Below are 22,652 nucleotides of genomic sequence, written 5' to 3' on the forward strand. Positions count from 1 at the left end.
CTTGCATTGTATCATGGATTTACAGTTGTACTGAGAGAGGAAGATCAGGGAGAAATGAGTCTATGCCATCTTATCTGGACCAGATGCCCTCTTGTTCTTTTTTTGCAACTTGCTATGAATGTGTTATTTTTTCAAAATAAAAAGCGAAGAAATGTCCATATGAGGCTGACATATTTCTATTGGGCTGCATTGAGTGGTTCCATTGAATGGTTAATGTAACTCATAGCTGAGCCCTTTAAAATTGCAATGGAAATTATTGGTTTCCTCTCTACTCCTTCCTCTGCTTTACTTCTGGCATCTCTTTCCAATGGGATATTATGTTGAAGACTTTATATCAACATAGTTTCTATTTTCTCTGCCATTCTGAGGCTTTCAAAATATTTACAAGGTCATTTCCTGCTTGATCATCGCCTCGATCTGGTCACCTAATCAGCAGCCAGGCTTTTAGGATATGATATTAACTTGGAGGGAAATCTCTTTCCTGCTTGAGGTCTGAGGAAGTAAGAGCTGCTCAAGGTTTCTCCTTTATTTTATCCCAGATATCAGTTTTAGAACAGGTATGCTGTTCTACATGTTGTATATTTAAAAATCACTCATCTTTAATTGAAATTGAAGTTTAAAATCTTAAGTATTTGTTTCTTTAGTTGTCTCCTCTAAATTTGTTATTTTCATTGTTTTCTAGGGGAATTATAAAAAAAGAATCAGGTAAAATTGCCTTTCTCATTTAAATTCTAATTCCTTTTTTGATACTGGATATCTGGGACTAAACAGACAAAACACATAGCTTTGATTTAGTTGTATTTCTACTAAAATATTTTTAAGTCAGATCATGCATGTTTCAAGAGGAGTATATATCAAAGGTATAAAATAATTGATTCTAGGATTTCCTGTATTCCTCTTGAATTTATTTCTTGTTTCCACACAGTACTTCCTCTTGTACTTTTTTCACATAGAATTCATGGGTTACAAACTTTCTAAGCTATCTTGCATGTACGCAAATAATTCTTGCTTTATAAGCATATTTATTTGGAATTGTGAAGCCATTGCCGCAGAGACGCTGAGGCACAAATTACAAACCTCCAGATTCCAGGTAAGGACTCTTGCTGCATATGAAGGGCTAAACCTATAAATCAGGAGAGACTTTATTATTTTTGATTTTACGCTTTTCCAGGTGATGGAAAAAACATAACATGTTTTCTGATCTCTGGAGTGGTTTTTGTGGTCGGGTGGGGGTGGAGGGTCGGAAGAGTAATGTGGTCGAAGCAGTTTAGTTCAGATTAGTGCCAGGAGTGTTACATTCTTGCCTTTCTGATTCTAATCTACTCCACACTGCCTTTTGTCATTTCCCCCGAGATTTCAAGCAAATGATTTATTCTGGGGTACCATAAGAAGGGGGGCAGAAGATGACTGCTGGATGGCAGGAAGGGGATATTTGCAGAGTTTCAAGTACTTTGTCTTTACCAGTAAATAAGATCTGACCTTTATCTCAGACTGGAGACAGATGTAGGCCCTGTCTCCCATGGTAGAAGGCTAGGCATAACATCCCCTCGGGCGTAGCTGGAGATACTGAACATCCAAGTTCGTAGCCCTGAACAACAATCCTGGCTTTGTCTTGCTTCCGTGCTGGGGACTGTAATCCTTTGTCCAGCAAGCACAAGATGGCAGCTAGCGCATTTCAGGAAAATGGCTGGAGTCGCTGGAAACACATACACAGACTCAGGACATTTTTAACTTTTATTCCTGCCTCCCATATAGCATGTTTTCTGCAAAAATTATGAGTTAAATATAATTTAATGGAGATAGGGTATTTAAAATATCGTGACCATTCAAAAACTCTCATGAATACAGAAGGAAAAAGAGCCAGCAAACAAACCAAAACAAAACAAAACCAAAATAAATGAAATAAGAACACAATCTCTTCAACGTAGAGACAGTCCATCCATTCTTCTTTCCCAGGGGGAAGTTCCCTGGAGCCACTGCTGAGATCAGACTCCAGAGTAGAAGGTAATTTTTGCACCGAGAGTGCACATCTGATTCACAGAAGCAAGTCTATGTTCCAGCCAAGGCAGCCAAGGCTAAGCAGAGCGCAGCTAAGTCTTCTGTCGCTTTGAGGTCCCCGGGACACTTGAGGCCGCTGCCGGAGTGCAGCTCTACTTAATTCGCTTGTGTGTTCTCATTGTCGGTCGTGTTCAGCTGCAGGTATTCCAGAGTGCCACTTTTGTAGCTGGCCACCCGTGTGGGTTTTCGGCGTCTTATCCCCGCCGCCTGCCTTTTCTGTAAAGAGTTGGCGAGCATGTCAGAAAATTCAGCTTGTAAGCGCTGCTGATTCTCCCTGGAAAGAGAGTGGGGAGGGAAAATGGAACTTCTCAGCAATTCATACAGAATATTCCGTCGCTCCAGAACAATCAGTTCTGTTTACCAAACACTTATTGAGTGCTTAGTCCGTGCTAAACACGGGAAGTCCAGAGAATACAGAATGAGCCTTGCTTCTGATGGGCTTACAAGAGCTGTCATCCCTGCTCTGTGCATTTGTGGAGAAAGCAGGATACATTTCAAGCAGAGAATTCTATTTCAACTTCAGAGTGGAATGGCATGCTGCTTGGATTTGGAAGCACGGTTAGGTTTCCACATGCCACTTCAGGGACGGCAAACAAAGCTAGGACAACGCGAGGCCCCTGTGACCCAACCCTGAGGACTTGGGTCCCACACATTCTGGGGTGTGGATCTTGTTTGGGGAGGCCTCCAAAGGGATGGAGGGTTTCAAGAGTCTGGAATGGACCTCGGCGCTCCAATAATGGGCCAGCTCCCCTGTGGCCCAGGGAAGATCTTGCTTGTGTTGGCTTCTCTACAGGCTCGCCATCTATCTGGGTCCAGCATCTGGGAGTCTGCAAGACGGGGTCTCTCTACCATAGCAAAAGCCACCCCAGCAGCCATGCAACTGATTGCAGCAACCAAATGTGCAACGGGGTGACCCTGTCGTTCACCACGAAGGGAACTGAAACCTGTTCGTTAGACCTGAAACCTGGCCTTCCTCATCTCTGGGAGAACACAGTCTCCATGTGAAAACCCAGAACCACAGTCCTGGGGTGGGCAGGGGGTCGGGGAGGGTCCTGTTTCCATCAGCAGCCCCACAGAGAGCTGCGGGCAGGGGTCCGAGTCGCAGAGTGCCTCTTGGCCACCAGCAGGCCTTCCTCTGGTCTGAACCAGATCTGCCAGGAGGTGAGCTGTCAACTCTCCTCGGTTCTGAGCGTGCCTGGAACACCCAGCTTCTGGCATCCAAGAAGGGAGGTTTCTAGACTTCTCATGTATGTAGTTCCTGGCCGTGTATTCAATATATCATTGCCATGGGCAGAGCACTTGCCAACTGTTACACTGGCTGTAGGTACCACAACTGATAAAACCAAGCCTGCCCCTCCCCTGTCCCGCCCTGCCACACCCAGCAGCTTACACAGTAGGAGGGGTCGGCAGGTTGTACTCCTGGCCCTTCACCCCCGTCAGCCAGTAGGTGGTCTCAGTTCCTCTTCCCTGGGGAGACAAGAAATGTGGGCGCCACAGAGGCCAGTGAGACAGGTCAGCTCTAGCCCACGGTGCTGACAAACATCCATCTCCAAGAGACACCTCACTTCCATGTTTCTCATCAGTGTCCACACCTCAGTAGAGCCCATGTTCTGATGGGATTTGCATTCCCTCTAGACGTATCTTTCTTTCCAAGTGCCTTTTTAAAAGTAAGTCTCTCATTCCCCAGACGTGTTTTTTTTTCCAAAGTAGAGTTCTCTTTTTTCCCCAAAAGACATCTCAAAGTGTCGCTATAGCAACATCATAAGAACTCTAAATGAAAAAAGAAGAAAATTCGCATCCAATCCTGCTACGCCAAGACATCCAATTGGTTTTCATCACCCACTTTTTCTTCTAGCCCTTTTCGCCACAAGATTTCATCACAAACCTTTTGCCACAGTTTCCCCACCTTAAGCATGTAAATTACAAACACATGTACACCCTAAAAAATGCTTAATAAGTGACTTTTGCTGGGCACATCTGGAGGCTATAAAATGAATGGAAATGTACTGGAAATCCTATTTTCGCTAAACCTTGTATTTGAATAGGAGATGGGATGGCTACATATTTAAAAATCACTCATCTTTAAAGGTTTATTTATTTGAGAGAGAGAGAGCACACATGATAGGGAGAGGCAGAGGGAGAGGGAGAGAGAGAATCCCAAGCAGACTCCATGCTGAGTGTGAGTCCAATCTGGGGCTAGATCTCATGACCCTGAGATCATGACCTGAGCCGAAACCAAGAGTCAGATGTCAACAGATTGAGCCACCCGGGCGCCCTACAAATCACTCCTATTTAGTGAGTAGTTTGCTGGCTGTGTTTGGACTGCAGTCATCCATACACCACTTCTATGCTGGGGGGAATGCTCTGTGCAGAAAGTGTATTGATAATGCGTGTGATATTAGGGCACGTCTACGGGAAAGGAGGCTTTTCCAAGCTGCAGTCACAGTGTAAAGATTAGAAGCACCGTGACTCCTGGAGACAGATCATCTTACAGTCGGTAGTTGGCTTCAGATCAGTTGTGAAAGGACTGGAATGACGTTTGAAAAGCAGCCCGAGGGCCAACTGGAGACCCTTGGTGCCTCTGGAGGGCAGCTGTTATGAATGTGAGGAACAGCCTGGAGAGGAGAGACTGGTGATTCTCCATCCTTGGCGTGCATCCTGATCACTTAGACTACTCCTTAAAAATATAGATTCCTGATCTACATCCACAGAGGGTCTTTCTCAGCAAGCCTGGTGGAGAGTCCAGGCATTTACATTTTCTAAAGCACCCAGATGATGCTGAATCAGAAGTCTGGGGCCACAGGTGGCAATTCATGGGTCCAGAGCTTCAGAATGGTAAAGCAACCCCTGGAGAGGTGGTTTTAGAGAGAAGCAGCATCTTGCAGTGAGGGCAAGGAAGTAAGGGAGGACATGGGGGCTTTGACTTAAGCTAAATAAGTCCCAGGGCACCTGGATGGCACAGTGGGTTGAGCGTCTTGGTTTCACCTCAGGTCATGATCTCAGGATCATGGGATCGAGCCCCGTGTTAGGCTCTGTGCTCAATGCAGAGTCTGCTTGAGTTTCTCTCTCCCTCTCCCTCTGCTCCTCCCCCTACCCCCGCTCTCTCGCTCTCTCTCAAATAAATAAATACACCTTAAATAAATAAATAAATAAGTTCTGTCCCAGACCTTAGCTCTCAGCTTTGCAGGAGGAAATGGACACAAAACTTGGAGGTATGTGGAAGAAATGGTGGTAGCATTTTATAACATATTGGTGTTAGTTCAAAATATGAAAAAGGCTCTGAGTTCGCATTCTTCAGGGGTGGCTTCTCCTACAGGGGGTAATGGGTGATCACCGCAGGGAGTGCAGAAAAGGATTCTTCATCTTTGTGCTCCTCAACATTATTGACCACTGGATGTCCTGTCTCCAAGGAGGTGACCCCCGAGTGAGTGCTTTTTCTGGGTCCTCTCTCTGTGGATCCCTTACCTTTAAGTACGTTTCCCCTCTCACTTCGTACAGGAACTGGCATTCAGTTCTCTTCAGGATGGCTATTGTGGAGCCGCTCACATGAATTCTCAAGGCTGGAAATGCAAAATGATCAATGAAAATCTCATCCATTTTGAAGTCTATTATACGAACACATTTGTTTCCACTTGATTCAGGACATTTGTTACAGGAGTTCTTGACAGCTGAGATATTTTAGTGAAAGGACACTTGAAAATACAATCCGTGAGATAAATTCTATCACACATGGGATGAAAGAGGGTCTGACATTGCTTTTTGGGGTCCTGAGTGAAGGGGCTCCCCAGGTTGTGCTCTATAGATTCTCCCTCCTCCTCAGAGTGGTGGCCCCTGCGGTTCCCATCCTCAATTTATTCCTTCCACTTTCTGATGCCTAGAAAGATGAGGCAATTTTCCCCCCGTTTAGACAGACAGTGATTTGTATAGCTTTAACTGTAACCCAAATCCGCCCTTTCCTTTATACCATGATTTTCTAGTACAAACCAGTATCAGGTTGTCAGCAGACTGCCAAGATACCACTCTATCACCTGTGTTCTTGTAAGCCCCACCCACACCTACCAAAGCTTGCTTTCTCTCTTACACAGATTTCTGTTACTATCACTGTCACCAGTATTTATTATCTACTACATGTAGCTCCCAGCGCCTCTACCCTGTCAGGCAAATGCAATAGAGGCTTCTGCATATAATAAATACTTATGTTTTTCTTTACTAAAACCAATTCTCAGGAAAACAAAAGAGGAATAGGAAAGCGAGCCAGCGTATGCTCCATATCTAGCCCACTGAATTTTTTTTAAAAAGATTTTATTTATTTATTAGAGAGCGTGTGATAGAGAGCATGAGTAGGGGAGAGGGGCAGAGGGAGAGGGAGAAGCAGACTCCCCGCTGAGCAGGGAGCCTGATGCGGGGCTCGATCCCAGGACCCTGGGACCATGACCTGAGCCAAAGGCAGTTGCTTAACCGACTGAACGACCCAGGCGCGCCTGAATTTTTTTTTTTTTAACTTCCATGCTAAATTTCATGACCATTCCAGGGAAAGCATGTCTGAATGCATTGCAAATGAACCCAAACAAATAGAAATAGTCTACTACTGAGCTAAAAAGGAAGAACACAGTAATTCCCAGGAAATGGTGGCGACAAAAGCAAATGTCGCAAGGACCGAATGGACTCAGGCTCACGTCCAGTCAATGTGAAAGGTCATTCTTTCATCTCACTAGCACTTTGTAGCTCCTTATTGTGCGTTTTGTTCTCTAGTTCCCCTCTGCTGGAAGACACACTCTTCCTCTAAGAAAAGTGATCTTTCTTACGGAGGCCCGTGGATTCCATCCTAGAGGCTGTGTTGACGGTGTCTCCAAATAGGCAGTAACGAGGCATCTTGATCCCCACGACTCCGGCAGCACAGGGACCTGGAATGCACAGAAAGCAATTAGTGGAGGCAGCAGCAATCACGGTGCGGAGTTAGGGTGGGTAAGGCTTTTCTCAGGGGCACAGTGCTGCATCCTTCATTTGATGTAGGTGCGAAAAAGGAGCCGTGACTTTTCTTAAATGGATGTATTCAATGAGGAAAGCATTGTTCTAGCAAGACAAGCTTCCAGAAAATATTTTGCTATAGGACAGAAAAGTACATTTGCACAAAACAAGAAAGGTTTCCAGAGATCCAGGCTGCAGAGGTGGGAAGTCCTTCTTAATATGTTCAATAGAAGGTTCTCGGGAAGGATGAAGACTCCCCCACGGCTCACTTACTGTGCTAGGCCACACAGCCCCGAGCTCTTAGCTCAAAGCCTCAGTGGCCAAATTGTGTTTTATTTTTATTTACTCAGAGTAGCATTGCTCGGACTGGCGACACAATGATGGAAGACCCAGAAGATGAGGGCTTGGCACACTTCATGTGCCGTGTGAACGCAGAGGGATGAAAGAGGCCGCGGCGCAAGGACATTCTCGCAAGAACACAGAAACCAAGGCAAGACTGGGCACAGCAGCATACTGGGTAGGGAAGAAGGGTTGTTAATCAGGTATCTGTGTGGAGTGACTGAACATAAGGAGTTACAGATTTTAGACGTTAAAGACTAATTCAGAAATTGCAAAACCGGTTTTGGATAAAGGGAACTTGATTTTCTAGTTGGCTTATTAGGTTTTGACCTACATGAGTTTCTTTGTAGGTTTATCCTATAGATTCTCTGTGATTATTAACATTGAAAAAAAAAAAAAATCAAAATACCGGATCTTCCTTTGAGTGCTGAGCCCTTCTTTGTTAGGTTCAAGGCAAAACAACACAAAATAACCAACCAACAGCAACAAGAAACAAACAGAAGCAGAAGCAGCCTACCCAAGGGAAGGAGCGGGAGAGGCCTCTACTGTTCCAGAGGATCTCTCTGATCTGGGCCTGAGGTCCGCTAGGGCAAATTACAGGTGACTCTTCACTTCAACACTGGAGTGAAGCTGGGAAGGGCCGGGCAGTGAAAATTCCTGCAGATATGAGGTCTTGTTTTCAACTATCAATATTTAACTGCAACCTCTTAATTTCTGAGGGCTAAACCCCTCCAGGTATGTATGCCTAATATCTATGCTCACTCCAGCCCAATGTGGCGACACCTGGGACCCTGGCAGTCGGCTCAGGCTTGAGCTGGTCACAGGGGGAAAGAGATGGGACCGGGACCCAGAGCCCTGACTCGGCTCAGTCAGCCATGCCGCTGTCCCTCCCTCCAGGCCTGGCAATCTGTGATGGGTCAGAAACGGGACAGCATGCTGTTGCTGGCTGGGGAAACGCCTGAGAAGTCTCCTCATGTGTATATGGAAACATCTCTGATATATGGCTGTGGTCATGATTGTGGCAGAAATTTTTAACTTCTATTTACTTTTACTTTGAGAATCTCACCGGCTCATTACTAAATCAATAAATGTTTACTGCCAGGCTCTCTGCTAGGCATCATGGCTAGAGGATGACTCTTGCAAATGCAGTTGCCTGGTCCTCGTCACAAACCCTGGAGTGATCTTGGGTTTTCTGTATTTTGAGTCTTCTGTGAGCCATGGAGGGCAGAAAAAAGAGCAATGACAAGAAAGTATAGGGAGATGTGAGTTTTAACACAAGGAAAGACTGTCTAATAATTATAACTAGTAATGCAGTGAGTTGGCTTTGGAAACAGTGAGTTTTCAGGGAATCCTGGGATTATTCCAAAGGTAGCTATAGTATTACTTGTCTTGGAACCTATAAAAATAAGTTGTGCCCTATAAAGGATTAATCTAGATGACTTCTGAGTTCCTCTCCAACTTCATTTTTCTATAACATTTGTAGCTCATCTTCTCAAATCTCTACATTCTAGGCTGAGTATCTTTCATGGTCTTTGAAGTGATCCATGTACTTTCTGTACCATAGAGGGGGGTGGGGTGGACATAAATGCCCTTTCATTATAGGAATTTTACCAGCTATTTTTTTCCCCTGTAGATAATCCAATCCGTGAAAGATACTATAATAGTGTAGTGGGAAACAAAACAAAACAAAACAAAACAAAAAAAACAGACGTTGGGGGTGGGGGGAGAGGGAGGGAATGGGCAGGAAATAAATGAAACAGTAAATATGGGGACTTAAATAGGAGGAAGTCTGGAAGCTGTCATTTTAGTCTGTAGTTGGTGTTTATCATTCCAGGAGTCAAAGGTGCTGTAAAAGGTGTTGTTCCCTAGAACTCTCGAAGGAGGGTCGACTTATGTCAGGATATGTAATGGGACCTCATTAGGGTTTGGGATTGGGTCTAATTATGTCAGGATATGTAATGGGATGTCATATTTGCTAGGCAGACTCAAGAGTAAACTTCATGGGAAAATCGATCACACCTGGAGACCCTTTATCCTTTCTGATTTAGTTGGTGCACAGAGGTTCATATGGTTCCCATTTGCTACATTGCTTAACTCCGTACCAGAGTGAACTCCAATGCGAATCCATATGGGGAGGCCGGGAAGATGCTCCAGCTCGAAGGTCCCCATGAAGCTGAGGATGTCCAAGGCCATCTTGGCAATGTCGATTGCATGCCTGTTGCCATTCCTCTTGGGTAAACCGCTGGCCACCATGTAGGCATCGCCAATGGTTTCCACCTGTGGAAATAGTTGCTCATTAGCGGTCCTACCCCTTCAAAAGGCAGAAGAAATAAAAAACAAGCAGTTGATGGCATGTCAAAACAAAAGCTTTTGAGAACTCAGTGTGAGCACAGCCCCATACTTCTTTTTCTGGGACTAGCTCAAGACCAGGTCTCTGCTAATTTCTTCACGGTTTTAGAGTCTAGTTAAATGAATGATAAAACAGCTATAAAAGACTTTGACCATATGAAAGTACTTCATAATAATATAAACCATACAGATGTGGTGACCCTTCTCTAATGTTTACATAGTCTGAATGGTTGTATATAATTTCAGGAACACCTGTAATTACCAGAAAAGTCACCTTTAGCACTTAACATTTTTTCTCCTGTCCTATTTGACAAAAAATAATTGTAGGCTCCTCCAAGATGTAATGCACATTCTTATAGTATGGTGATTCCAAACACTTTTCTTGTAATAAGTATATTTGTATCAACAGTATCCTATAAACATTATTCTCTCTTTTAATTTTATTTTCATAATCATATAGTTCACGTTTGTTGGGTAGTTAACTTCTCTTTGCCAACCATCTCTAAAACGCATAACCATTTCCTATCCAACAAGAACTATTGTTCATATGGCTTTACTGACCTACATGGAGTGAAGATAGGGCTAAGACAAACCCTAAAAGTAACATCTTCTCTGTGGGTAATAACCATTATGACAGACTGTTACATGAGTGACCTCTAAACTTTACTTGAGCATACAGTATTTTATCTCAATAACCTTCACAATAATCTACCGAGTTAGGTGTTATTATCATTCCATTTTACAGATAGGCAAACTGAAACTTGACAAAGTTAAATGTATTTTATGAGGTCACACAGGGAGGGCCAGTTGGGATTTGAACAAATAGCTCTAATTCTAAGTTACTTGCTCCATAAGCTCTGCTGTTTTTCCAACATGAAAATGTAGGAATTCAATTCTCCTTTACTCTTCTGACTCAGACATTATGAGCCCAAAATGGGCCCTCACTCTAGTCAGATAGAGTGCTGAACTTACAGAATATTCTCCCTGTTCTTCTTTAGTCTTCTTTGAATGATGCTTGCTATTTCAACAGCAGATTCCTAGTCTACTTATTATAACTCCAGTGTCTTCTCTGCTTCCTTTGCAATCAGTCCACACACTGTCCATTTTTTTAAAAGATGACTTGAGAGAATGCCATTTTCTCTCAATTTAGTACCCAAAATTCATTCCTGATGAGGTTTATGTTGTTTCTTTCAAACTGCTTCTTAAAGTCACATGGGCATTTTGACTTCTGACCCTTGTTACTCTTTTACTTCCCTTCATTTTGAGCTCAGATTCAATCATGAATTCATTAAATCTTAAATTAGGACAAGATCTGAGTAATAATAGGAACCAACCAACTTTGGCTCTGCTGACCAAGGGCAGTACAATCATTTCAGCCTGTTAGGTGAAGTGGTTACCTTGTACACATCATGGTGATCAAGAATGTGGTCAAAACTCTTGTAGATGTCATTGAGCATGTCCACCACTTCCATAGGGGTGCTGTATTTGCAGATGGTGGTGAAACCTACAATGTCACTGAAGTAGACTGTAACTTCCTCATACAATTCAGGCTCCACAATGCCTTTCTCCTTCAGAGACTTTACCACTAGCCTAGATGAGAAAGGGGAAAAAATGACTTCGACTTCAGTAATTATTTTTTTTATCTTGCATAAATCTTAGAGACAGTAGTAACGATCCACAGGGAATTCTAGGATTTGGGTGGGGTGACCAGGAAGCAAAGACTGGTCGCACATACTGACTGTAGGAATATATTACATACATACACATATGATACTTGCATTTGAACTCAGAGGAATATACGCAGGTTTAGCATTAACTTGGTACTTGATTATTAACCCTAATAAACATGTACATATAACTCTAGTACCTATATAACCCTCATATGGATACACACTTGCCCACTTTTTGCCACTGTATTGATAGTCAGCTTCTTCTAGCTATAGCTCTACATCAGGAAGCTGAGGAGGGTGTGTCATTAACGTAAGAGCTTGAATCACTACAGCTGTCACACCTGACTTTTTTCATCAGAGCCAACAGTTTTGCCTCCCAAGCATGGTTTACTTGGTACTGTTTAATATCACTATAAAGGAACAATACATTTAAAAATTAACTTTGATATTTTCTGAACAAGAACTTATTTGATATATTTTTGAACCAGATTTGGGTCTTTTAAAAAGCAAAGTCAGTCAGTCAAGTTAAAATTATGGTAAAACTGCAGAAGTCAAATAAAAGCAACTTAGAATATCTTTGTTGCAGAAATGGAAGGAGTAGTATATCAGACTCAGAATTAAGAGAGAACCACAAAGAAGGAATTCCACACCATACTTCCTCGATGGGCCAAGTTGCCTTTTCATTGAGAAAATGGGTGGGGCCAACATGAGGCTAGCCTGTCCCTGTCTGCCCTTGGGATCCCTCTGTAAAGGATCCAAGTATGGAACCACTAGAATCAGAACATGGCCGCTGGGAGGTGCCGTGGAGGTCACTGAGAACACTGAGGCTTAAAAAGAAAGTACGACTTTCACAAGGTCCCACAGCCACTAAGGGGAGAGCCAGTACTCAGCAACATCCCACCTTTTGGTCTTTTTATTTCCGGGCATCTCCTCCACAACCCAGACCTTGGGTATTCATGGAGATGAGGAAGATCTGGAGGTAAGCTGATTGTATCGAAGGAGGAATATCTGCCATTCTCCCAGAAAACAGTTCATTAACCACAAGGACACGCAACACTCGTTGTGAGAACCTCCAAAGCATCGAGGAAAGTCTTGTCAATTGGTGCAATGACAAAACCTGGGACCTTTGAGAAACACCCCTGTGATGTGGCTGGTTGGATTCTCAGGGCACTTCTGGGGTGGTTGTTCTTGACCGGCCCAGTGTAAGGGTGCAAATTTTTTGAAGGCTATATAAATGTAATGATAAAATTGGATATTTCACCATCTTTACCCTTCCTATTACTGCTTATATCTGAAAAGTCATATGAGCTTGGAAACTAGTGCATTATCCAGAGAGAGAAACTAATGCTGGTAGATAAATGAAGAGCTGTGACTTAGCCTGACGAGCTTTGGTAACAGGCTGTTGCTGACACAGACAGATTAGTGAACACAGTAGATGTCTTGGAAAGGCTTCCCACAAGAAGAAAAGCTTCTATTTTACTGTCTCAAAACCCAAGGGGCACTGTTTAAATAAGTGTTTAAGTAGTATCTGGTTCCTACATGCAGTCTGAGTTTATTCGCAATTTTGCCATTATATTTCTTTTTGATCCTTGTAGTTATTGTTGGTGTATGTTTTAGTTTTCTTTTACAAATATACATACTTTTTACATAAATTATCAAAGTGAGTTGCACTGGAGGCCTGGTGTATTGCAGCTATTGAAGTGATTGGTGCCATATAACCTTTGGCAATCCAATAAAAACATCTACCCATGGAGATGAAAAGTAGAGCACAGGGAATATAGTCAATACTGTTGTAATAACATTGTATGGAGGCAGACGGTAACTAAACTTATTGTGGTGAGTACTGAGTAATGTACAGCATCATCAAATTAGTACGTTGTACACCTGAAACTAATATAACACGGTCTGTCAACTATACTCAAAACAAACAAAACATCTACCATCTAGTGGTCAAAGTGGCACATTACACCAAGGGTAAGATAAAAATCTGAGGTGGTGAGCTAGCTGTTTCTCAAACTAATCCTTTGAGTAACATTATTGGTTAAAGCCACTGATGATGACACCCCAGGAAGGCAGCTAGATTATGTGGATGTTGTTTTTGTCACCACTCAGCAGTAAAGGCCAGGGAAGGAATTATGCATCGTATAACTAGCATTTCTGAAGCTCTGATAGAAATCGCCATCTCTGGGGCGCTTGGGTGGCTCAGTCATTAAGCGACTGCCTTCATCTCAGGTCATGATCCCAGGTCCTGGGATCGAGCCCCACATCAGGTTCCCTGCTCAGTGGGAAGCCTGCTTCTCCCTCTCCCACTCCCCCTGCTTGTGTTCCCTCTCTCGCTGTCTCTCTCTCTGTCAAATAAATAAATAAAATCTTTCTAAAAATATATATATATAAAAAAATCTCTGATGGGAATATTAAGGGCTCAAGCCTATCTCCAGGGTACCATTCCCAGGCTGTTCCTTGGCACTCTGAGGACACACAGATTCTGCAGTAGGCTCCCTTTGGGCACGGATGACTGAACAGAGCATGTGTGTCACTCCCACCTCTCCACCCAGGTTTGTCAAAGAGAAACTGTCTCTTTATTTAGAAGACAGCTCCCATGGTCTCAAAATCATTCCTTTAGTAATGTAGAACTGATATTCCAAATGAAGCATGGGTTCAAAACCATGGGCATTGCAGGCTCTGTGCTGACTACCTTATATCCTGGGCATTATTTCAGGAAATTCTTAGGGCCAGCCTATGAGGTAGATGAGAAACTGAGGCTTGGCTCATGTAGGTAACTTGTCCAAGTTGGTGGTGGAACCATGGCTTGAAGTCAGGCCTTGCTGACCTCAGCTTCCACGATTTCACCCAATGCTAGACTCCTAGCTTAGTCTTCAGCTCATAGAACAGTTTAGTCTACTTTAATGACAGGAGAACATTCCTGCTCCCTTTGGCCCAAGCCTATTTTCTAGCTCTTCACATTTTAATTTCTTGCTTCTCTTAACTTTGCTTAGTTATTTTCTGAGTACCAGCACTCAGAAAACTTTAAACTGTTTGGGGATTTCAACCTTACCTCCTTTCTCTTATGTCCATGGCTGTGATTCTGCTTCACAAAACAGAGGTCAGCTCATAGATGCCTCTGTGATGAGGCATCTGATACGTGGCCCCCACCTCCTCCACTCACGACTGCCCCTATTTCTTGTAATTTGGCTTCTACTTTGAGGTGGAAATGGGCATTTAGTGCCTGCAAGAGCCTCATAGCTCCTAGATTCAATAGGAAAACTTTGATTTCCATTTTGAGATTAAGGAGAGACAGCCAGTGACTTGCCAAATGTCCCAGACTTCGTAAAAGTGGCAAAGAGGTGTTAGAACCCTGGTCATTCTAACTCCACCGCCCATGCTCCTTCTGGGGCACCACACAGCCACTTGAAAATAGCCTTTTTCCGGGTGCCTGGGTGGCTCAGTCATTAAGCGTCTGCCTTCGGCTCAGGTCATGATCCCGGGGTCCTGGGATCGAGCCCCGCATCGGGCTCCCTGCTCAGCGGGGAGCCTGCTTCTCCCACTCCCCCCTGCTTGTGTTCCCTCTCTCGTTGTGTCTCTCTCTGTCAAATAAATAAAATCTTTAAAAAAAAAAGAAAATAGCCTTTTTCTTTTAGATATATATATTTATTTATTTATTATTTTTTAAATAAGATTTTCTTTTCTTTCTTTTTTTTTTTTTTAAAGATTTTATTTATTTGACAGAGAGAGGGAGAGAGAGAGGACAGCATGAGAGAGCACAAGCAGAGGGAGAAGCAGGCTCCCCACTGAGCAGGGAGCCCAACACGGGGCTCGATCCCAGGACCCTGAGATCATGACCTGACCTGCAATCAGACGCTTCACCAACTGAGCTGCCCAGGTGTCCCTCTTCTAGATATTTAGAGTACGAACCAGACCAAGTCTTAGCAAGGTATTTTTTTTTTAACTCAATAATTTGCTGAAGAATGTGCAAAAGGGAGCGATCCCATATAGATACAAAGGAAAAAAAAGTACTAGACAAAAATGCTGACACTTTCAGCTGGAAGGAACAAGGCACAGCTGCAGAATCCTGCCGGAGGACTTGCCTTACCTTGGGAGCAACATGAAATTAAGTCTGTCGGCTCTGTCCCTCTCTGCCTTGTACAGCTGGGTCCTCTCCTCCACCAGGTGTTCCAGATTCCGAGAATACAGCTGTAGACGTCGGATCAAGGTGTCCATATAACTTTCACTTTTTTGGTCGTGAAATAGGCTGTACGTGGTAAAAGATAGAGAGCATAAACATCTAGTAACACAGTGGGCAAATATGATATGACAGTTAATTAAAGAAAAAAAATAAAAATGGCCAACACACATTTAAAAAAATTAACCTCAGGAAAAATTAAATAGAAATAAATAGATATAAGATTTTTTTTTTTTTTTTAAGAAAACCGAATGTTAGAACAATGGTAATCAATGGAGTTAAGGAGGAAAAACAGACACTATGACCTTCCTGGAGGGGCATCCTGGCAAAATGTGTCATAAACTTGAAAAGTACACACACTGATCAGTCCACCAGCACTACTTCTAGGAACTATCCAAAGGAAGCAACATGAATGTGCTGAAAAGTAACTATAAAAAAAGCTACAGCATTCTTTATAATAGCAAACATTCAAGAATAACCCAAATGTGTAACAAAACATAATTAAAGTATTATGATACAATGGAATATTAATGTATCATTAAACACAAATTAGAATAGTTAAATGTACAGAAAGACGCTACCTTGATATTAAACAAAGAAGTTGATAAAATGGCAAAAATTATTATTTTTAAGTTTTGAAAACCAGGTGGTCATCTACTGACAAATAGGTGGTTTTTTCTTTCTTGTTTGCTTATACCTGTTTCCTGAAATTTTAATAATAATTTACGATAAAGGGAGACATTTTTTTTTAAAGGCTCTAGCAGTGTGATAAATGCAACGATAAGAGAAGGATCAAGAAAAGCAAAGCTGAAGGGCGCCTGGGTGACTCAGTCGGTTAAGCCTCTGCCTTCAGCTCGGGTTGTGATCCTGGGGTCCTGGGATTGAGCCCTGCACTGGGCTCCCTGCTGGGTGGGGAGCCTGCTTCTCCATCTCCTTCTGCTGCTCCCCTTGATCATGCTCTCTCTCCCTCTTTCTCTCTGTCAAATAAATAAATAAAATATTTAGGAAAAAAAAAAAGCAAAGCTGAGCCTTCTATTATCTCCTTAGAACAGAGAGCCGAGCTCCTAAAGCAAAAAACCTAACTCCAGATGATTTGTTAGGCCAAGGAGACTTAGACAAGATGACAGCTTTTGGCAAGCCTTGGTGCAGAGCTTGGTCAGGGGATAAGCTGAGTGCCCGCAGGGTGGTTCAGGATCGAGATAATGTTTATAACGTAAATGGTGCCATTGAAGGGGCTGAATAAACCCTACCATTTATTACAACAATTGTAAGTTACCACTTCAGAGCTCAAGAAGAAGATGGCCTCCGTCATAGTCCCCTGGGGTGGGGAGGGAGGTTTGTTAAAAATTCGATACATTTCTGAGTCCTACCGCAGACCTAAATCCCTGGAAACCACTAAGCTTGGGATTATGAAGCAGTATTTTTTAACAAGTTCTCCAGGGGATTCTTCCTTGAAGCCACTAGTATAGAATCTAGTTGGGTGAGGGAGCAGGTGTAAGGGATGAAGATAGATTATCCTCTTTCGTGATGAATTGATTCAATTAAAACAGTTTCCTCAACCTTGACTGCCTATTTTAATCATCAGAGGAGCTATTAAAACTCCTCATGCCAGCCTGCTCCCCAGAGCAATGGCATCAGACTCTCTGGGGCAGGACTGTGGCCCTGGTCTTTTTAACAACCCCCCCCCCCCCACCACCACCAACCCGCATGCCCAGGCGATCTCAGTGTTCAGCCAAGTTTGAGAACCACCCTATTCGAGGCTAAGTACTGGGGGCCCAGTTTATCTTCATGAGTTTACATTTCATCTGTCACACGTACAGTCTCAGCTGATCTTAGTCAAAGGTCTGTGAAGGAATGAAAAATGGGCAAGAATTACATTGTTCATTATTTTCTGCTCCTTTCACACAAATGATGGATTAGATGTACCAATCAATGACCACCCTCTCATGAATTCACTCAACCCCATCTCAGCCCTGGGCTTTTCGGCTCATTAAGTATCTGAATCTTTGACTTAATGACAACTATGGAAAATTAAGAGCTGGAAGGAATTGCCGAAATCGTCCTATTCAAATCCAGTTTTACTAAAAAGGAAATTGACATCCAGTTAGGGTAAGCATTTTGCCCAATGTCCCGCAGCAAGCTATTACTAGATCCTAGTCTAGAAATCGGATCTCCTAACTCTTACTTCACAGTTATTTTTTTCACTCTGCATTGCATGTAACTGAAACACGGAAAATATGGAATTCAACCTTACTGGGTAATTGTGTGCTTTTTTGTTTTTGTTTTTGTTTTGGACCCTGAATTATAATCTGATTTAGGGCACAAGTCTTAAGTACCAAAGGCTAACGTTGCTGGTTTTAAGATCTTAAGAAACTTCTTGATCTTAAGAATTATCTGGTGGCTTTGCAGATTCATAGGACTCATGCTAGACTTCTAAATCCTAATTACCTGCAGAATGGTCAGGGAACTATATATATATTTAAAGATTTTATTTATTTATGAGAGAGAGCGTGAGTGCACGAGTAGGGGGGAGAGGCAGAGGGAGAAGCAGACTCCCTTCTGAGCACAGAGCCAGACCGGCTTGGGGGCTGCTGTATCCCAGGACCCTGGGATCATGACTTGAGCCAAAGGCAGATGCCTAACTGACTGAGCCACCCAGGCGCCCCAGGGAACTATATTTTTAACAGACATATTTATGATCAGTCAGAATTTATTTTTTAATCAGGCAAGTGTTGCCCTTGAGTATTTAACGTTTCAAGTGATTATTCCCTGAGAAAATGGTCTCTTGGTCTCCATCCCCTTGTAATTTTTTTGAGATAGATGTTGTGGTCTGGGGTTTTTCATTAGAACAGGCATTTCATTCTGAGGTGCTACTGAATGTCAACTGTTATTAGAAAAATCTGAAATTAGTGAGGAAATGTAAACATTTCAACAATACCCAAATATCTTGGCCAGTGTAGACTCAATTTTCTTGAAATCTGGTCTCTTCTCTGGATCCTCCTCCCAGCAGTTTTTTACAAGTAGATAGACCTGAAAGAAAGCAGGGGTCGATTGGCTCGGGGGGCGGTTTCCAATCCTACTGTCTTCCCCCCATGAGTAGTTGAGGCAGGGAATATTTTTAAAACAACTCAACTCTGACAAAGAGGATGAGATTGCTGGGTTCCCTTCAGTCTGTCTCCACTCCGCCCCCTGCACCATCTTGCCTCATCCTTCTAATGGAATGAATGCAAGGAAGCATTGCCCCCCTGAGAGGACATGTGACAAAAACTACAGATCTTCTCTCAGTAAGAACTACAAAATGTTTGTTGTCCCACTAGAGTGGTCTAGTTCAGGTGCTAAACAGACACACGTCCTAAGTTAATGAAAAATGTGATACCAATTTGGACAAGGCTGGATTGTTGGGAGAGACAAAATGCTCTACAGAAGTTTGCAGGGTTTCTGTTGCCGAGGACAGTAAATCGTTGGGGTCAGTGGATATGAGGCAGTGACTGTAATGGGAGGCTCTTCCACAAGGGTTTCCAACCAGGGCTACTAGTGGAATCATGTGGGGAGGTTTCCAGTTTCTTATGCCCAGGCCCCACCTCAGGAGATTCTGACTTCAGCAGTCCCTCCTTGTCTGAGTCAACCACGGTCCGGAATCAGATGATCCTCTTTCTGACCTATCGGCAGGGTCAATAGTAACCTAACAATACTTCACAACGCCTGTGTCATTCACTTAGCTTTGTCTCATCACGTGGGCATTTTATCATCTCATGTCAATACAAGAAGGGTGAGTGCAGTATGGAAGGATATTTTTGAGAGAGACCACAGTCATATACCTTCTATTACAGTATATATAGTTACAATTGTTCTATTATTATTGTTGTCAATCTCTTACTGCGCCTGACTTAGAAATTAAACTTTACCACAGGTATGTATTTATAGGAAAAAACCTAGTATATACAGGGCTTATCTGTGATCCACTGGGGGTCTTGGAATGTATCCTGTACATTTCTCGATTGTTTCTAGATGCTGACATATTCAATTGTAAATCAGTGGGTAGGATTTACAAGCCTAATAAGTGTATCGCATGGACACCTTGATCTTTTAGGTCCTAAAAATTGAGAATGGGATATGGGCTTCAGGAGCCAGCTTTTTTTTGAGCTGGGAGAGGTGAGAAAGGACGTGGGGAGTGTGGCAGGCTGATAAAGGCACCCAAAGGGAATGGCCGAGGTCTGGCCTCTGGAGCCTGTGAATGTTACCTTATTTGGAACAAGGGTTTTTGCAGATGTGATGAAGTAAAGGACGTTGAGATGGGAAACTTATTGTGGAGTATCTTGGTAGGCGCATTCAGTCACATGAATCCTTATCCTGGGGGGAGGTGGTGGGAGATTAGACCAAAGAGGAGATAAGATTGTAACCATGGAGGCAGAGATCGGAGTGTTGTGGCCACACGCCAAGGAATGTCAGTAGTCCCCAGAAGCTCCTGGAAGAAGCAAGGAATGGATTCTCCCCTTGAGCTTCTGGAGGAAGTATGACCTTGCTGACAACTTATTTCAGACCTCTGGCCTCCGGAACGATTAGGCAATAAATTTCTGTTGTTTTAATCCACCAAGTTGCTGGGAATTTGTTAGAGCAGCCCAGAAACTCATGCAGGGAGATGCACTCACTTCCAGTTCTTTTTCCTCTGCTGTTTCTAGGAATAGATCTGGGCGGAAGGGTTTTACTCCGTTGGCATTCTCCACTCTGAAAATCTTCTCTGATGGGATGAGAATAATTCAAATTACAAGAAAGAATGCAGCATGAAAACATTTTAGCAGCAGCAGACTCTGAATTGGTTCACCGTCCCCCCTCCTCCCGGATGGGTGCCCAGTGAGAATGTTGCAGAGCCGAGGCCAGCACTCAACAGGATGAATGAGCCACCAGGTGAAAGGGTCTGATACCCACTTATACCCAGGAGGTTAGCTTAAGTTAAGGTTCCTAAGCCTTTAAAACGTAACTCGGATACTACTACCTTTAGTAGGCTTCTTCTAAGACCCTAGCACGCCCTCCCTAGACCCCTTAGACACCCACCCTCCAGAGAGTTGAGACCTGGGACATAATTGCTCAGTAAGCAAGGATTGGATGAATGGATGGAAGCGTTTGCCGCCCCCCTACACCCCCCCCGCCCCCGCCCCAGAGAGGACGTGTGACAAAATCTATAGATCTTCTCTCAGTAGGAACTATAAAATGTATGTTGTCCCACTAGAGTGACCTAGTTCAGGGGTTAAACAGACACTCATCTTTTATTAGAATCAGAAGGGAAGGGGGAGATTGTAAGGAAAGAGTCTTTAACTGACAATGATGACAATGACAACATCTGGTACGTTATGCTCTTCAGAGCATTCTAACATTCATACTGTCAACCCCTCTAATACCCCTATGGGACATGCAGGGTGGATATGCCATTACTTTTTGCAGATGAGGGGACTGAGCTGTGGTCACAGAGAGATGAAGTCAGCCTAGAACACAGGCTCCCAGAGAGGGCAGACGAATCGGTCTGACTTACCGTTCTGGTCCCGGCAGCTCAACGTGTAGAAGGTTTCTCTCCGCAGGATGATCTCCTGGGCAATGATCCCATAGCTGTACACATCGCCTTTCTGGGAGATGTTGGCTTGGCGGAGGTGCTCCGGGGCTGTCCACAGGTCTGCTCATTCAGCAGTGAGATTGCAAAATCGAGGGAGATGAGTGGCCCATAGGTCTCCAACCCGCTTTTGTTCTTTAAGTCTCTATGCCATGCACCCTTAATCCGAGTGGTCCTGAATTTATATGTCCCAAACTTTGGAGGAGTTTATGTTAATGCTGGTGATTGGGGGAGAACACACCCTTGCCTTTTAAGCTGACTGTGTAATGCCAGGATTTGGGTGAGGTCACGTGGCAACGTCTCCCCTAAAATGTCTAGGATCATAGCGCTGAAAACCCTCAAGCCTACCTAGAATAGCACCTGGTGTATAGAAAGTACTCGGGAAATATTTGTAGAATGAGTGCAGTAGAATATGAGAGGCTGAGGATTTAATAGCTTTTGGGACATATGGCATACATCTATGAAAACCTTCATAAATAAAAAATATATAAATTTATATATTTTTATTATAAAATAAAAATACATTTATATATTTTGTCACATAAAAGTATTATGCTTAATATATATGCATACATGTTTAAAAGCATTTAAGTAAAGAGCCTATCACTGATATTTTGCAGGTGGGACGTATTGGCAGCCTCTAAATCCGCTATTGCTCACAGATGTGTTTTCTTGGGTTCCCACAGTATCCTTTAAAAAATAATGCATACAATTTGGGCGCGTGGGTGTCTCAGTCGGTTAAGCGTCTGCCTTCAGCTCAGGTCATGATCCCAGGGTCCTGGGATTGAGCCCCGCATCGAGCCCGGTGCATCATGCTCCCTGCTTAGCGGGTAGTCTGCTTCTCCCTCTGCCCACCCCCCCCCCAGCCCTGCTCGTGCTCACTCTCACTCCTTCTCTCGCAAAAATAAATACATAAAATATTTTTTAACATTACTGCATACAGTAATTTTACTCTGTGCCTGCTACTTCCTAATGCTTTCCATGTAGTTCACGTCACACAAGTGAAGTGTTCCTGTGTTCCATGTTTGGTTCCTATAGACACTTGGGTTTTGAACCCTATCACGTAGCTTATTTAGTAACAATAAGGGCATACCATTAATTTTCCTCCATCCCATGTAAGTTTTCTAGGATCACCTAGCTCCTTCTAAACTTTTTGTGATTTCTGTCTTCAGCAGTTTCAATGAAAAAAAATCTATAGATTCACGTTGTGAGGTCCAGTGGCATGCTTATGTTGAGGCACGTTTTCCTCACGTTTGGTTTGCCATCCAAATGTTCATTACCTTTTTGAATTTATGTCTTATTCATTTATGTGACTTGTGATTCATATACATATGATTGATCCTAATGGTTTGGGGTAGTAAGAAAGGTAAGTAGATCCACATATGCTAACAATTCAGGTAACCAACAGCACAGATAGGTAGGTATAACTGAGTGATGTTCAAGAGGAAAGCATTTGAACAGCAATTCATCTGATTTTGTGTTGTGG

General features: G+C 43.2%; 1 protein-coding gene across 1 annotated transcript in view; it reads right to left on the reverse strand.

The window, feature by feature from the left end:
• Positions 1-1,741: 1,741 nt before the first annotated feature.
• Positions 1,742-22,652, reverse strand: part of GUCY2C (guanylate cyclase 2C) — a 121,172-nt gene continuing 100,261 nt past the window's right edge. Inside the window, exons 21-30 of the mRNA XM_032391787.1 lie at positions 21,092-21,229; positions 20,214-20,302; positions 18,503-18,594; positions 15,475-15,633; positions 11,112-11,304; positions 9,468-9,642; positions 6,864-6,962; positions 5,524-5,618; positions 3,449-3,525; positions 1,742-2,332 (exon numbers count right to left, since the gene is read on the reverse strand). Of these exons, the coding sequence (XP_032247678.1) occupies positions 2,155-2,332; positions 3,449-3,525; positions 5,524-5,618; positions 6,864-6,962; positions 9,468-9,642; positions 11,112-11,304; positions 15,475-15,633; positions 18,503-18,594; positions 20,214-20,302; positions 21,092-21,229 (1,295 nt within the window). The 3' untranslated portion in view covers positions 1,742-2,154. The remainder of the gene's footprint in view (positions 2,333-3,448; positions 3,526-5,523; positions 5,619-6,863; positions 6,963-9,467; positions 9,643-11,111; positions 11,305-15,474; positions 15,634-18,502; positions 18,595-20,213; positions 20,303-21,091; positions 21,230-22,652) is intronic.

This window comes from Phoca vitulina, unplaced genomic scaffold, assembly GCF_004348235.1.
Source record: "Phoca vitulina isolate PV1807 unplaced genomic scaffold, GSC_HSeal_1.0 scaffold64, whole genome shotgun sequence".
NCBI lineage: Eukaryota > Metazoa > Chordata > Mammalia > Carnivora > Phocidae > Phoca > Phoca vitulina.